We start from the raw sequence: 13,853 nt of genomic DNA, 5'->3' as shown, positions 1-13,853 counted from the left end.
AATGTAACTCACCCCACGTCAAATAAAAATGATTCCATTCTTGCAAAAATTCAAGTTTCATTTCTTACAAAGCTGAAGTTTTAAGTCTAACAAAAATGTAAAGGTTCTTTTCAGGTGTTCTTATTTTAGCATATATTAGGGGATATCATTTTGTGCAGTTGTCAAATTTTGTGTGTTGTCCTATCTATGTTGAATAAAATCTACAACATCTACATCATTGATTATTTTTGTAATCAGCTATCAGCAGCAGCATGGCTATAATAGAAAATCTTCAGACCATCAGAGGTAAAGGCCTCAAAAAGATTAGTGTTTTTAAGGCCTCAAAAGATTAGTGTTTCACCGTCTTTTATATTTTATTAAACTCGTGTGGTCTGTGTTGTAGCATACCCATCCCGTAGTACGCCTCTCATCAGATGGGCGAGAAGAGACACAATACTTTCCATTTAGGTGCTGGGTCAACACGAGAACACCAGAAAGAAGCCCGTAGAAATATTTGCAATCGAAAAACGAGTACCCATCCCGTAGTATGCCTCTCATCAGATGGGCGAGAAGAGACACAATACTTCCCATTTAGGTGCTGGGTCAACACGAAAACACCAAAAAGTAACCCGTAGAAATATTTGCAATCGAAAAACGAATACAATTTTTTTGCCGATGGTGGGAATCGAACCCGGGACCTTCTGCATGACAAGCAAGCGGGTTGCCACTGGGCTAACCGTGCCCCCGATTATTGAGTTCTCCGTGTGATTTTCTAATCAATAGGTCGGAGCATCATCAGTTCCCCGAGGACAACGGTGTGGACAGTTCAGCCCCCGTGGCCTCCTATTCCCCCCCACCCTCGGGGTCTACCGGGGCCCAGGACCTCCTGGAAGAGTTGAAGGGGAAGAACAACTACAATCCGGCCCAGTATGAACTGCCACCCCGCACTCGGTTCTTTGTCATCAAGTCCTACTCCGAGGATGATATACACAGGTAGGAAACTGCCTCCAACACACAGGGAATTTCCGTACTTCTTCAATTCCGCACGTTTTTTGCTCTCTGTGTTGCACGAGCTTGGACCGTTAACGTTGGTGGAAAACACCACCAACAAAAACAACCAAACACAGGAAAATCAAAAATTAATAAATTGTAATTTATGGATCAATGTAAAATATTAAATGTCCTGCTTCAGACAAGGTTAGGAGTTTATGAACTGCCACCCCGCACTCGGTTCTTTGTCATCAAGTCCTACTCCGAGGATGATATACACAGGTAGGAAACTGCCTCCAAACACAGGGAATTTCCGCACTTCTTCAATTCCGCACGTTTTTCGCTCTCTGTGTTGCACGAGCTTGGACCGTTAGCGTTGGTGGAAAACACCACCAACAAAAACAACCAAACACAGGAAAACCAAAAATTAATAAATTGTAATTTATGGATCAATATAAAATATTAAATGTCCTGCTTCACACAAGGTTAGGAGTTTTTTAACCGCTTTCGCATTACTTCAAGGCACATTCTTTTACATCCATGCTTATCCAAGAACGGAAAATTTCGGTAAAAATTTCCGCCCTGGCCAGGATTCGAACCCAGAGTCAGTGCTCTGACCACTCAGCCAAGAGGTGGGCAAGGAGGAGTCTAGATAATTTTATGCAAAATCATTGTATTTCACGTCTTAATGATTGGTTCGTTCACTGTGAATACCTTGGTATATCCTAAAGTTAGGAGTTTTTTTTAACCGCTTTCGCATTACTTCAAGGCACATTCTTTTACATCCATGCTTATCCAAGAACGGAAAATTTCGGTCAAAATTTCCGCCCTGGCCAGGATTCGAACCCAGAGTCAGTGCTCTTGACCACTCAGCCAAGAGGTGGGCAAGGAGGAGTCTGGATAATTTTATGTAAAATCATCGTATTTCACGTCTTAATGATTGGTTCGTTCACTGTGAATGCCTTGGTATATCCTAACTCCGGTCAAAATTTCCGCCCTGGCCAGGATTCGAACCCAGAGTCAGTGCTCTTGACCACTCAGCCAAGAGGTGGGCAAGGAGGAGTCTAGATAATTCTATGCAAAATCATTGTATTTCACGTCTTAATGTTTGGTTCTTTCACTGTGAATACCTTGGTATATCCTAACATTTCCAACCTGTGTGCTTTCTAGGTCAATTAAGTACGAGATTTGGTGCTCCACGGACCACGGGAACAAGAAGCTAGATCAGGCTTATCGAGAGCGTCAGTCCGCTAACGGGTCCATCCTTCTGTTCTTCTCCGTCAATAAGAGCGGTCACTTTTGTGGCGTAGCCCGCATGATGTCCCCGGTGGATTATAATGCTTCTAGTTCTGTGTGGTAAGTCATGTGGCGAAAACTTTGGCCTTGAATAAGTTCCGAAGGGTACGTTTCTTTAAAATTTCTAACCTGTGTGCTTTCTAGGTCAATTAAGTACGAGATTTGGTGCTCCACGGACCACGGGAACAAGAAGCTAGATCAGGCATATCGAGAGCGTCAGTCCGCTAACGGGTCCATCCTTCTGTTCTTCTCCGTCAATAAGAGCGGTCACTTTTGTGGCGTTGCCCGCATGATGTCCCCGGTAGATTATAATGCTTCTAGTTCTGTGTGGTAAGTCATGTGGCGAAAACTTTGGCCTTGAATAAGTTCCGAAGGGTACGTTTCTTGAACCGCGACCCAAGGACAATTTTGATCTGCATAATTTATCGAACCTCTCTGGGAAATTTGAACGAACTGAGGTGAAAGGTGAAGTCGTGAGAGAACGGGAAAATCCTTTTGAGCTTCTTTCTTTGCTTAGCCCTAAATAGCGAACCTTTGCATTGAATAACGGCCGAATAGTACATTTTTGGAAACTCGGACCTCTCTGCAAACTTTGAATTTTGAACGATCGAAGCCGAAATCTAAAACCCTGAGAACCGCAAATTCTTTTGAACATTAAAATTGTATCCAGACCAGCCTAATTAGTAATAAGCTCGTGTGCCTTTCTTAGTAAGAGCTTGATCGCGTGTTTGATTCCTGCTCCGGGGCGAATCATATTTCAATTATTATTATTTTAAATCAACATAGAGTTCTTTGGAGGCGGGCAGTCTGGTCAGCACGGGATTCACATATCCCTAATACGCCATCGGAGTGAGAAGTGAGTGTGAGTGTATTTTTTTTTTTATTTCAGGTCTCAGGACAAGTGGAAGGGTCAGTTTCGGGTGCAGTGGATCTACGTTAAAGACGTGCCCAATGCCCACCTGAAGAACATCATCCTTGAGACCAATGAAAACAAACCGGTCACCTACTGCCGGGATACCACCGAGGTAATAGAAGGAACCACCAAAACATTACACTATAAACCTTGAAATGAGAAGTTTGGGTTGTTAAAGATGGGTGCAGTGGATCTACGTTAAAGACGTGCCCAATGCCCACCTGAAGAACATCATCCTTGAGACCAATGAAAACAAACCGGTCACCTATTGCCGGGATACCACCGAGGTAATAGAAGGAAGAAGGAACTCCACCAAAACATTACACTATAAACCTTAAAATGAGAAGTTTGGGTTGTTAAAGACATATTTTAGAGGAAAAGCATTTATTTTCATTTTTTCTATAAGGCGCTTTAACAACCTAACCCTTGGGTTGGATTTCGCCAATATTGTTTGATAAAAAAAAAATGGTTTGACTTGAGGGAAAATAATGGAAACTTTGAGGTGTAGTAGATGAACCAAATATTATAGGGACTGGTCTTTGCGTCAGGGCAGTGAAAATAAAAGATCTTTTTTGCCAGCCTAGTTAGCTTAGTTGGTAGGATAAAATCCGCCCGGGCGGATTTTATCCTACCAACTAAGCTGATGGGATAATGTTCGTTCTCGGAACGGCTGGCTTTTTCCTATCCTGTCTTCCTTCTCTCTTCGATTTCGGGACGATAAGACCATAGCAGTTACAGTTCCCTCTGTCAAACCTCTTAAAAAAAAAAATAATAAAGATTTAAAAAAAAAACTGCTATGATAGCACTTTACTGCACCAATGCCCAATGAATCACTGAAGTTCAGATGTCTGGACAATCGCATGCTGCTGTTGGCCTTTCTCTGGTCCCCCTCAGGCTGGGTTAATGTGAGGAGGAGAGTAGCTTTTCGCCGAATGGAGGGCACATTTAAGATTAGAACTTCGTATAGAATGTTGAAAAAAAAAAAAAAAACTTTCTCCAGAAAATAATATGGGAAAAGCGCTAGTAGCAGGTTCGATTCCTGCCCGGGGCAAACTTTGTCCTAAACAGACAAGGTTCGTTCTAGGAACGGCTGGCTTTCTGCTTTCCTGTCCTCCTTCTCTCTTCGATTTCGGCACGATAAAACCCTAGATCTGTGTTAAGACAGTTCCTGCTCTCAATTTTTTTTTTTTCTTCTTTAAAAATAATCTTCTTCTTTTTCTTCGCCTTTTCCCGTAGACGGTACTTTCGATGGGGCTGAATTGGGAATCCAAGGGACCGGCAATTTTTTCCCAAATATCCAGTTTTATAATTGCAAATAAAGAGGTCACGATTTTTTCCCCATTTAGACGGGTCCCAACTAGACAGGTTTGACTGTAGTAGGTAATTCTTCTTTTTCTTCTTCTTCTTTTTCTTCTTCTTCTCCTTCTCCTTTTTCTTTTTTTTCTTTGCCTTTGCCCGTGTACAGTACAGACAGGGTCAGCGTTTTTCGTCAGCCCTCAATCAGCCCTAAGGTGATCGCTTTTGGGCTGGCATTTGGTTTTGGCTACAGAAATTTACGAGGGGACTTTTTGTAAAGATCGGTGCAACGGTTGGCGGCATTTTACCGCTTTTTCGCGGTTTTCGGTGTAATTTAACAATATATTGGGAACGGTGTGAGCTAGAGACTTGAAATTTGGTATGTAGTTCACAAATGTGACAAGGATGCAACGCAAAACGTTTGGTCGAGATAGGTGCTGCGGTTGGCGGTATTTTGACCGCTTTTTGGAGGTTTTTGACGGTTTTTTGGCGGTTTTCATCTATACCGACTAAACGGTTGAGATATTGTAAACGTTTGGCTATAAGAACAAGAACACCCAAAACAAGCATCATTCAATAGAATGAGGAAAGTCGTGTGATTTTCACACCAGATTTTTCTTTCGAATATGGGGAACGGTAACAACAGAGGTCCCCAAATCGAGAAGAGGAGGAGGAGGAGGACCTGTTCGGGCTGGATGAGGTTAATGTGAGGAGGATAGCCTGTCACCGAATGGAGATAAAGGGTAAAACCCTTGGAAAGTTATAATAGCCATTCACTTGTCAGACAGTCCGAACGTTTGTGTCAAAAAAAAAGCTCGTTTGGCTATAAGAACAAGAACACCCAAAATAAGCATCATTCAATAGGATGAGGAAAGTCGTGTGATCTTCACACCAGATTTTTCTTTCGAATATGGGGAACGGTAACAACGGAGGTCCCCAAATCGACGAGAAGAGGAGGAGGACCCGTCCGGGCTGGATGAGGTTAATGTGAGGAGGAGGATAGCCTGTCACCGAATGGAGATAAAGGGTAAAACCCTTGAAAGTTATAATAGCCACTCACTTGTCAGATAGTCGGACCGTGTGTGTCAAAAAAAAAAAAGCTCGAGACCTAGACCGTCTAATAGGTACCTTACACAATCATTAGTAATGTCATTATTTCCAAGTAATGATGGTGAAAAATCAGAAAATCTGGAATTCCATCATTAGTAATGACATTACTAATGATTGTGTAAGGTACCTATCAGACCGTTGACACGCACATTCTGATGGTCTGAGAGACCTGGGTATGAAGCTTTTCCGTCACACACGCTAATACGGTGTGACGGACCGCGATCTGTCAGACTGTCTGAGCGTGAGTGGCACCCGTCCGGGCTGGATGAGGTTAATGTGAGGAGAAGGATAGCCTGTCACCGAATGGAGATAAAGGGTAAAACCCTTGGAAAGTTATAATAGACACTCACTTGTCAGACAGTCCGAACGTGTGTGTCAAAAAAAAAGCTCGAGACCTAGACCGTCTAAGACCGCACATTCTGATGGTCCGAGAGACCTGGGTATGAAGCTTTTCCGTCACACACGCTTATACGGTGTGACGGACCTGTCAGACTGTCTGAGCGTGAGTGGCTGTCATTATGCAGCATCGTTAAACCTTCATTAAACAAACTACTGTTTCTTTACCAGATCTCCTCCCTCCAATGCCGAACCACTGCCAAACTCAGATTGTGTAAGGTACCTATCAGACCGTTGACACGCACATTCTGATGGTCTGAGAGACCTGGGTATGAAGCTTTTCCGTCACACACGCTTATACGGTGTGACGGACCGCGATCTGTTAGACTGTCTGAGTGTGAGTGGGAGCAAAGGAAATTCAGGCTGGTATATTCACTGTTTATAGTCCCCCAGCCAGACTAAGCTGGTCTACTCCCTGTTTAACGTCCCCCAGCCAGACAAGTAGTAGGTAATATACTAAAAAATAATAATAATAATTTGGAGCATTCATTGAACAGAAATTCATGGAGACGCTTTGTTGACGAGGCCATTGTTGACATGAAGTTAACGTAAGGTAGCATTCATCAACCCCCCGATTTATTTTCCAGGTGGCGGCCGGCGTAATGACGACTACTACCGTAACGAAGGCCGCAATGACAATTCCCGCGGCCAATATGACTATCATGCTTCCTCTCGCGGCTCTTACCGAGGCCGAGGGAGCTCGACAGGCTACTACTCGAGACAGCACAACTCTCACTCTCAATACGCCAACGGAGGTTACAATGCTTCCTCTCGCGGCTCTTACCGAGGCCGAGGGAGCTCGACAGGCTACTACTCGAGACAGCACAACTCTCACTCTCAATACGCCAATGGAGGTTACGCGAACGGAGGTTATGGGGGAAGAAGTGGGGAATTCCATCGTGGAGACAGGGAGATAACGAGAGAGGGAGGGAGAGAATTTACCCGGGAAGGAGGTAGAGAGAGGGAAATAACAAGGGAGGGAGGACGAGAGAGGGAAATAACGAGGGAAGGAGGGAAAGAATTCAACCGCGATAACAGAGAAGGAGGGAGGGATAGAGAAATAACTAGAGAGATGCCTAGAGAGGGAGGAAGAGATAGAGAAATGAGAGACAGAGAACATCGAGAGAGGGGAAGGAATAGCGAGGGAGGGGAGGGAGGTCAAGGTCATTCGATGGACTCTGAAGGTCACAACTGAAGATCGTATCACAGCTGAGATAGGTTCCAGGGGCAGTATCAAACATCTCCGAATTACCACCCTCTTTTCATGTGTGGTTGGTTGGTATCAAATGCTGGAAATTGACTATCAGGTCATTTTCATATTATTATGTATAAAGTGCGAGCAGGGGTTTGCATATACCCCCCTTTTTTTCAGGGACTTGGAATTACTTAGAATTCGGAGATATACGAATTTCTTTCATGTCCCCCGTTCAGGTAGTAATTCCTCCGAAATTGAATACAATTTGCTGCCATGTTTTGATTTTCATTTCACCGTTGCTATCATATAGGTACATTTTTTCTGGAGGAATTTGTATATTGTATGGAGTTTCTTTCTTGAGGTAATTGCATAGACCCTTTTTTCTGGAGGAATATTCTTCTGAAGAAATTTGCATGTAGCCTTTCTACTGGAGGAATTTGCATATACCTTTTTATGCTGGAGGAATGCCCTGTACAAATTTGTATATACCCTGAAGGAATTTCGTATATTCCCTTTCTTTCTGAAGGAATTCCTTCACAACTTGAAATTGCCTGGAATTCGGAGAAGTTTGAAGTCGTGCCCAAGTTCTAGGTTTTAAGATGTTATTGTATAGTACACTAGAACCTTCCGTGCCCAGAAGCACATGATGTCCCTATTCCTGAACGGGTTGGAAGTTGCAAGCTACGGCCCTAATATCATCGCTGGTTGGGTCATTGTTGGCCTTACGACATAAGGCCAACAATTACCCAACCTAAAATGTTGTTCGGGAGGTGTATTGGGTTTTGCCACAAATGGGATTCACTGCCTAGGCAAAGCGTAGCATTACTTCAATGCACTTGTAACCACATCAGCCTACCTTTCAGGAAATTGACTCCAACTGTGCAGTGTGTTTCAGAAGAAATGGGATTTTTCTAAATTCCCTGTAGGGATGAAAGTCAGCCGTTCCAAGAACGAACCTTCTATGTTTAGGAAGAACAAAGATTATCTGTTTATATCCGCCCCCGGGTTGGAATCGAACCCGCGACCTATTGCTTACAAAGCAGGTGAGCCTTCCAAGCTAACTAGGCTGGCTCTCATTTCTTTTGAAACATTCTGTGCTGATCAACGTAGTGTTTTGTGATAGATATTAAGCAGATTTGGAAATAAAATCAATTTTACAAATGGTTGGTATCAAATGCTGGAAATTGACTATCAGGTCATTTTCCTACTTTACAAATGAAATGTTACACTTGAGAGAAATAAAAATGGCTCCAGAATAGAATATACCTTGTTCATCCTGCTTTCATTGTGTCAAACAAATGTAATATTTTGATCTATTTCTTGTCATCATATGGAATTCACTTATGAAAGACGACTGTTTTGAAGAAGTTGCGAACGTTACAAATAAACCAACTATAGTTGTAATTGTTGTAAAATGAAATTCAATTTCGGTTTGCATTTAGTGCTTTCTTTCTCTTTTACGAAATGATCGGAAAAATATCCAATGTTTTAAATTGAGTGGGTTTAGTTTTAAAATTTAAAGTGGGTTTAATTTTAAAATTTAAATTTCCATCATTATTATGTCTCTATTTGGGAATGTATCCCCTCCTCTTACATACACCTCTCTTCTCCTTCCTTTCCCTTATTTTGTACGCTACAAATTGTGCCTTAAAAATGATCAAACCAAAAATGAATGCCTGAGGAGACCGTACCCTGTTTATACTACCAGAATAAGACTGAAAAGTCCCTTTACTCTAAAGTCCTACATATGTATTTGGTAGAGAATATGTATTGGTACAGGGGGGAAAAAAACATAATTTTGGGATTTTTCTTGACTGGGTAGAATAGAATAGAATATGCCTGCTCGAATTATAATATATCCTGTTTATCCTGTTCAAATTACAAACACTAAAAAGTTCCTTTATCCCAGCAGGAAAGATATTTTCGCGCCAAGATCGCCAAGCCTTTTTTCGCGCTGATATTTTCGCGCCAAGATCGCTATGATTTCGCGCTAAGATCTATCTTTAAGCATAAGAAGTCCATTTCCTGTTACGCATTCCCAAGTGTGAGTACATCTATCCTGATTAGATTATGTTCTCACTGACACTGACACAGTTATATACCCTGAAGGAATTTCGTATATTCCCTTTCTTTCTGAAGGAATTCCTTCACAACATGAAATTGCCTGGAATTCGGAGAAGTTTGAAATCGTGCCCAAGTTCTAGGTTTTAAGATGTTATTGTATAGTACACTAGAACCTTCTGTGCCCAGAAGCACATGATGTCCCTATTCCTGAATGGGTTTGAAGTTGCAAGCTACGGCCCTAATATCATCGCTGGTTGGGTCATTGTTGGCCTTACGACATATCTTAAGGCCAACAATTACCCAACCTAAAATGTTGTTCGGGAGGTGTATTGGGTTTTGCCACAAATGGGATTCACTGCCTAGGCAAAGCGTAGCATTACTTCAATGCACTTGTAACTACATCAGCCTACCTTTCAGGAAATCAACTCCAACTGTGCAGTGTGTTTCAGAAGAAATGGGATTTTTCTAAATTCCCTGTAGGGATGAAAGTCAGCCGTTCCGAGAACGAACCTTCTATGTTTAGGAAGAACAAAGATTATCTGTTTATATCCGCCCCCGGTTTGGAATCGAACCCGCGACCTATTGCTTACAAAGCAGGCGAGCCTTCCAAGCTAACTAAGCTGGCTCTCATTTCTTTTGAAACATTCTGTGCTGATCAACGTAGTGTTTTGTGATAGATATTAAGCAGATTTGGAAATAAAATCAATTTTACAAATGGTTGGTATCAAATGCTGGGAATTGACTATCAGGTCATTTTCCTACTTTACAAATGAAATGTTACACTTGAGAAAAATAAAAATGGCTCCAGAATAGAATATACCTTGTTCATCCTGCTTTGATTGTGTCAAACAAATGGAATATTTTGATCTATTTCTTGTCATCATATGGAATTCACTTATGAAAGACGACTGTTTTGAAGAAGTTGCGAACGTTACAAATAAACCAACTATAGTTGTAATTGTTGTAAAATGAAATTCAATTTCGGTTTGCATTTAGTGCTTTCTTTCTCTTTTACGAAATGATCGGAAAAATATCCAATGTTTTAAATTGAGTGGGTTTAGTTTTAAAATTTAAAGTGGGTTTAATTTTAAATTTTAAATTTCCATCATTATTATGTCTCTATCTGGGAATGTATCCCCTCCTCTTACATACACCTCTCTTCTCCTTCCTTCCCTTATTTTGTACGCTACACATTGTGCCTTAAAAATGATCAAACCAAAAATGAATGCCTGAGGAGACCGTACCCTGTTTATACTACCAGAATAAGACTGAAAAGTCCCTTTACTCTAAAGTCCTACATATGTATTTGGTAGAGAATATGTATTGGTACAGAGGGGAAAAAACATAATTTTGGGATTTTTCTTGACTGGGAAGAATAGAATAGAATATGCCTGCTCGAATTATAATATATCTTGTTTATCCTGCTCAAATTACACTAAAAAGTCTAGTGCTTTCTTTCTCTTTTACGAAATGATCGGAAAAATATCCAATGTTTTAAATTGAGTGGGTTTAGTTTTAAAATTTAAAGTGGGTCTAATTTTAAAAATTAAATTTCCATCATTATTATGTGTCTATCTGGGAATGTATCCCCTCCTCTTACATACACCTCTCTTCTCCTTCCTTTCCCTTATTTTGTACGCTACAAATTGTGCCTTAAAAATGATCAAACCAAAAATGAATGCCTGAGGAGACCGTACCCTGTTTATACTACCAGAATAAGACTGAAAAGTCCCTTTACTCTAAAGTCCTACATATGTATTTGGTAGAGAATATGTATTGGTACAGAGGGGAAAAAACATAATTTTGGGATTTTTCTTGACTGGGTAGAATAGAATAGAATATGCCTGCTCGAATTATAATATATCCTGTTTATCCTGTTCAAATTACAAACACTAAAAAGTTCCTTTATCCCAGCAGGAAAGATATTTTCGCGCCAAGATCGCCAAGCCTTTTTTCGCGCTGATATTTTCGCGCCAAGATCGCTATGATTTCGCGCCAAGATCTAGATTCTTTAAGCATAAGAAGTCCATTCCCTGTTACGCATTCCCAAGTTTGAGCACATCTATCCTATTTCTTCTTTACATCACTTTTGTTATTTCATACTGTGTTTATAATGTAATGGGGTGTTGCCATTATGTAATATTTTGTCAATCGCCTGTATTGTATTCACATTAAATAAATAAATTACAAAAATTGTCTCATCGTTCCATCTATGTGGTCCTTCAGGTGCCTTATGAGAAGGGGGTTCAGGTTTTGGACAAGATCCAAAGCTTTCCTCACACCACCAGCATATTCGATGACTTCAGCCATTACGAGCAGCGACAACAAGCCGAGAAACTAGGCGAGTCCAACCATCATCATTCTCAGGATAACTACAAGGTATCTATTTAAACAACTAGAACAAATAATGTCCTTTTAATAAAGACACAGTTATGGGAAAGAATTTCTTCGCCATATAAATAAGTCTAACTCACCCCACGTCAAATAAAAATGATTCCATTCTTGCAAAAATTCAAGTTTCATTTCTTACAAAGCTGAAGTTTAAGTCTAACAAAAATGTAAAGGTTCTTTTCAGGTGTTCTTATTTTAGCATATATTTTCTATATTAGGGGATATCATTTTGCGCAGTTGTCAAATTTTGTGTGTTGTCCTATCTATGAAGTTTAAGTCTAACAAAAATGTAAAGGTTCTTTTCAGGTGTTCTTATTTTAGCATATATTTTCTATATTAGGGGATATCATTTTGTGCAGTTGTCAAATTTTGTGTGTTGTCCTATCTGTGTTGAATAAAATCTACATCTAAATCATTGATTATTTTTGTAATGAAACTGTGGGCCATTTTTGTGGATATCACAGCATTTCTATGAAACTCCCCTTACTGATTCTGTCAACACTATAAATTCCATTACTTACTCTGATACTTGATTCAAGTGTGGCTAATTATACTCACGAGGTTGAGTGTGTACCACGTTCCAAGCACAGAGCTACAAAATTACCCGGGAATCAAACCCTGAACTTCAGGGATCACTAATGTGATTGAGTAATATTAAAAAATTGAGGAGCCTCTTTTTTTCAACCAATTTGGGCGGATTCCAAGACTTTTTCATTGCCTTGCATCGGTTGTGTAATAGAAATTGGAAAATATAATAACAAAATAAAATAATTATTATAATGAAATTAAAAAAAGTTGTAATACATAGTTGGCTTAGTACTCGTAATTATCCACCAGCATATTCGATGACTTCAGCCATTACGAGCAGCGACAACAAGCCGAGAAACTAGGCGAGTCCAACCATCATCATTCTCAGGACAACTACAAGGTATCTATTTAAATAACGAGAACAAATAATGTCCTTTTAATAAAGATTCCAAAAAACAAAAAAAAACTGCTATGATAGCACTTTACTGCACCAATGCCCAATAAATCACTGAAGTTCAGATGTCTGGACAATCGCATGCTGCTGCTGATGGCCTTTCTCCGGTCCCCCTCAGGCTGGGTTAATGTGAGGAGGAGAGTAGCTTTTCGCCGAATGGAGGGCACATTTAAGATTAGAACTTCGTACAGTGATGTTCGAAAAAAAAACTTTCTCCAGAAAATAATATGGAAAAAGCGCTAGTAGCATGTTCGATTCCCGCCCGGGGCAAACTTTGTCCTAAACAGACAAGGTTCGTTCTAGGAACGGCTGGCTTTCAGCTTTCCTGTCCTCCTTCTCTCTTCGATTTTGGCACTTTTTTTTCTTTAAAAATAATATTCTTTTTCTTCGCCTTTTCCCGTGTACAGACAGGGTCGGCGTTTTTCGTCAGCCCTCAATCAGCCCTAGGGTGATCGCTTTTAGGCTGACATTTGGTTTTGGTTACAAAATTTTACGAGTGGATGCCCTTCGTACTCAACCTTTGCACCACCCTCAGTGGTGTAGTGGTTAGCACGGTGGACTTCGGATCTGGAGGTTGGTGGTTCGAGTCCAAGTCAAGTCATGAAATTTAGCGTACTATATTAAACGGGAAACAACATTTTCGACAAGCATTTATGCTTAACACAATTAAAATTCCTTTTTTTACTTTCCCACAGGAGAACGAGCGGGAACATCACTCGGGCGGTGCTCGGAGCAATGGCTATCATCACAACTCTTACTCCAATAGCCACCACAATGCTCCCCAGTCGGCCGGATATAATAAGCGGTCCGACAGTATGAGGAAACAGGAGTGGCGCGACCAGCCAGCCTCTGGTGGCCCGCCAACTAGACGAGGTTAGTGGATGGATTTTTTTTAGGATTGAATATACATACCGTGTTGTCCTCCCAAAAGGCATTGCCCGGTTAGGGGTGAAAGTGTTAACCTGCTCGACGGACACTATAAGATAAAACATTCCTTTACCCCCGCAGTCGAGGAGTGGCGCGACCAGCCAGCCTCTGGTGGCCCGCCAACTAGACGAGGTTAGTGGATGGATTTTTTTAGGATTGAATATACATACCGTGTTGTCCTCCCATAAGGCATTTAGGGGTGAAAGTGTTAACCTGCTTGACGGACACTATAAGATAAAACGTTCCCTTACCCACGCAAACAAAGTCTCGTATATTTGATGGGATAATAATCCGTAAAATGTTGGGAGAACAAT

The 13,853-nt window shown here is 41.0% G+C and overlaps 1 protein-coding gene across 1 annotated transcript; it reads left to right on the top strand.

The window, feature by feature from the left end:
- Window positions 1-237: 237 nt before the first annotated feature.
- LOC103515179 (YTH domain-containing family protein) lies at window positions 238-13,490 on the top strand (the record flags this gene model as incomplete). The annotated part of the gene is made up of 6 exons (XM_026827954.1): window positions 238-285; window positions 763-972; window positions 2,410-2,595; window positions 3,155-3,290; window positions 11,466-11,618; window positions 13,308-13,490. Coding segments are annotated over 6 exons (916 nt in total), but the record flags the coding sequence as incomplete, so codon positions are not given.
- Between the last annotated feature and the right edge of the window lie 363 nt (window positions 13,491-13,853).

Source organism: Diaphorina citri, unplaced genomic scaffold (genome assembly GCF_000475195.1).
Source record: "Diaphorina citri unplaced genomic scaffold, Diaci psyllid genome assembly version 1.1 scaffold1289, whole genome shotgun sequence".
Lineage (NCBI taxonomy): Eukaryota > Metazoa > Arthropoda > Insecta > Hemiptera > Psyllidae > Diaphorina > Diaphorina citri.
This window is presented reverse-complemented; position numbering and strand designations above follow the sequence as displayed.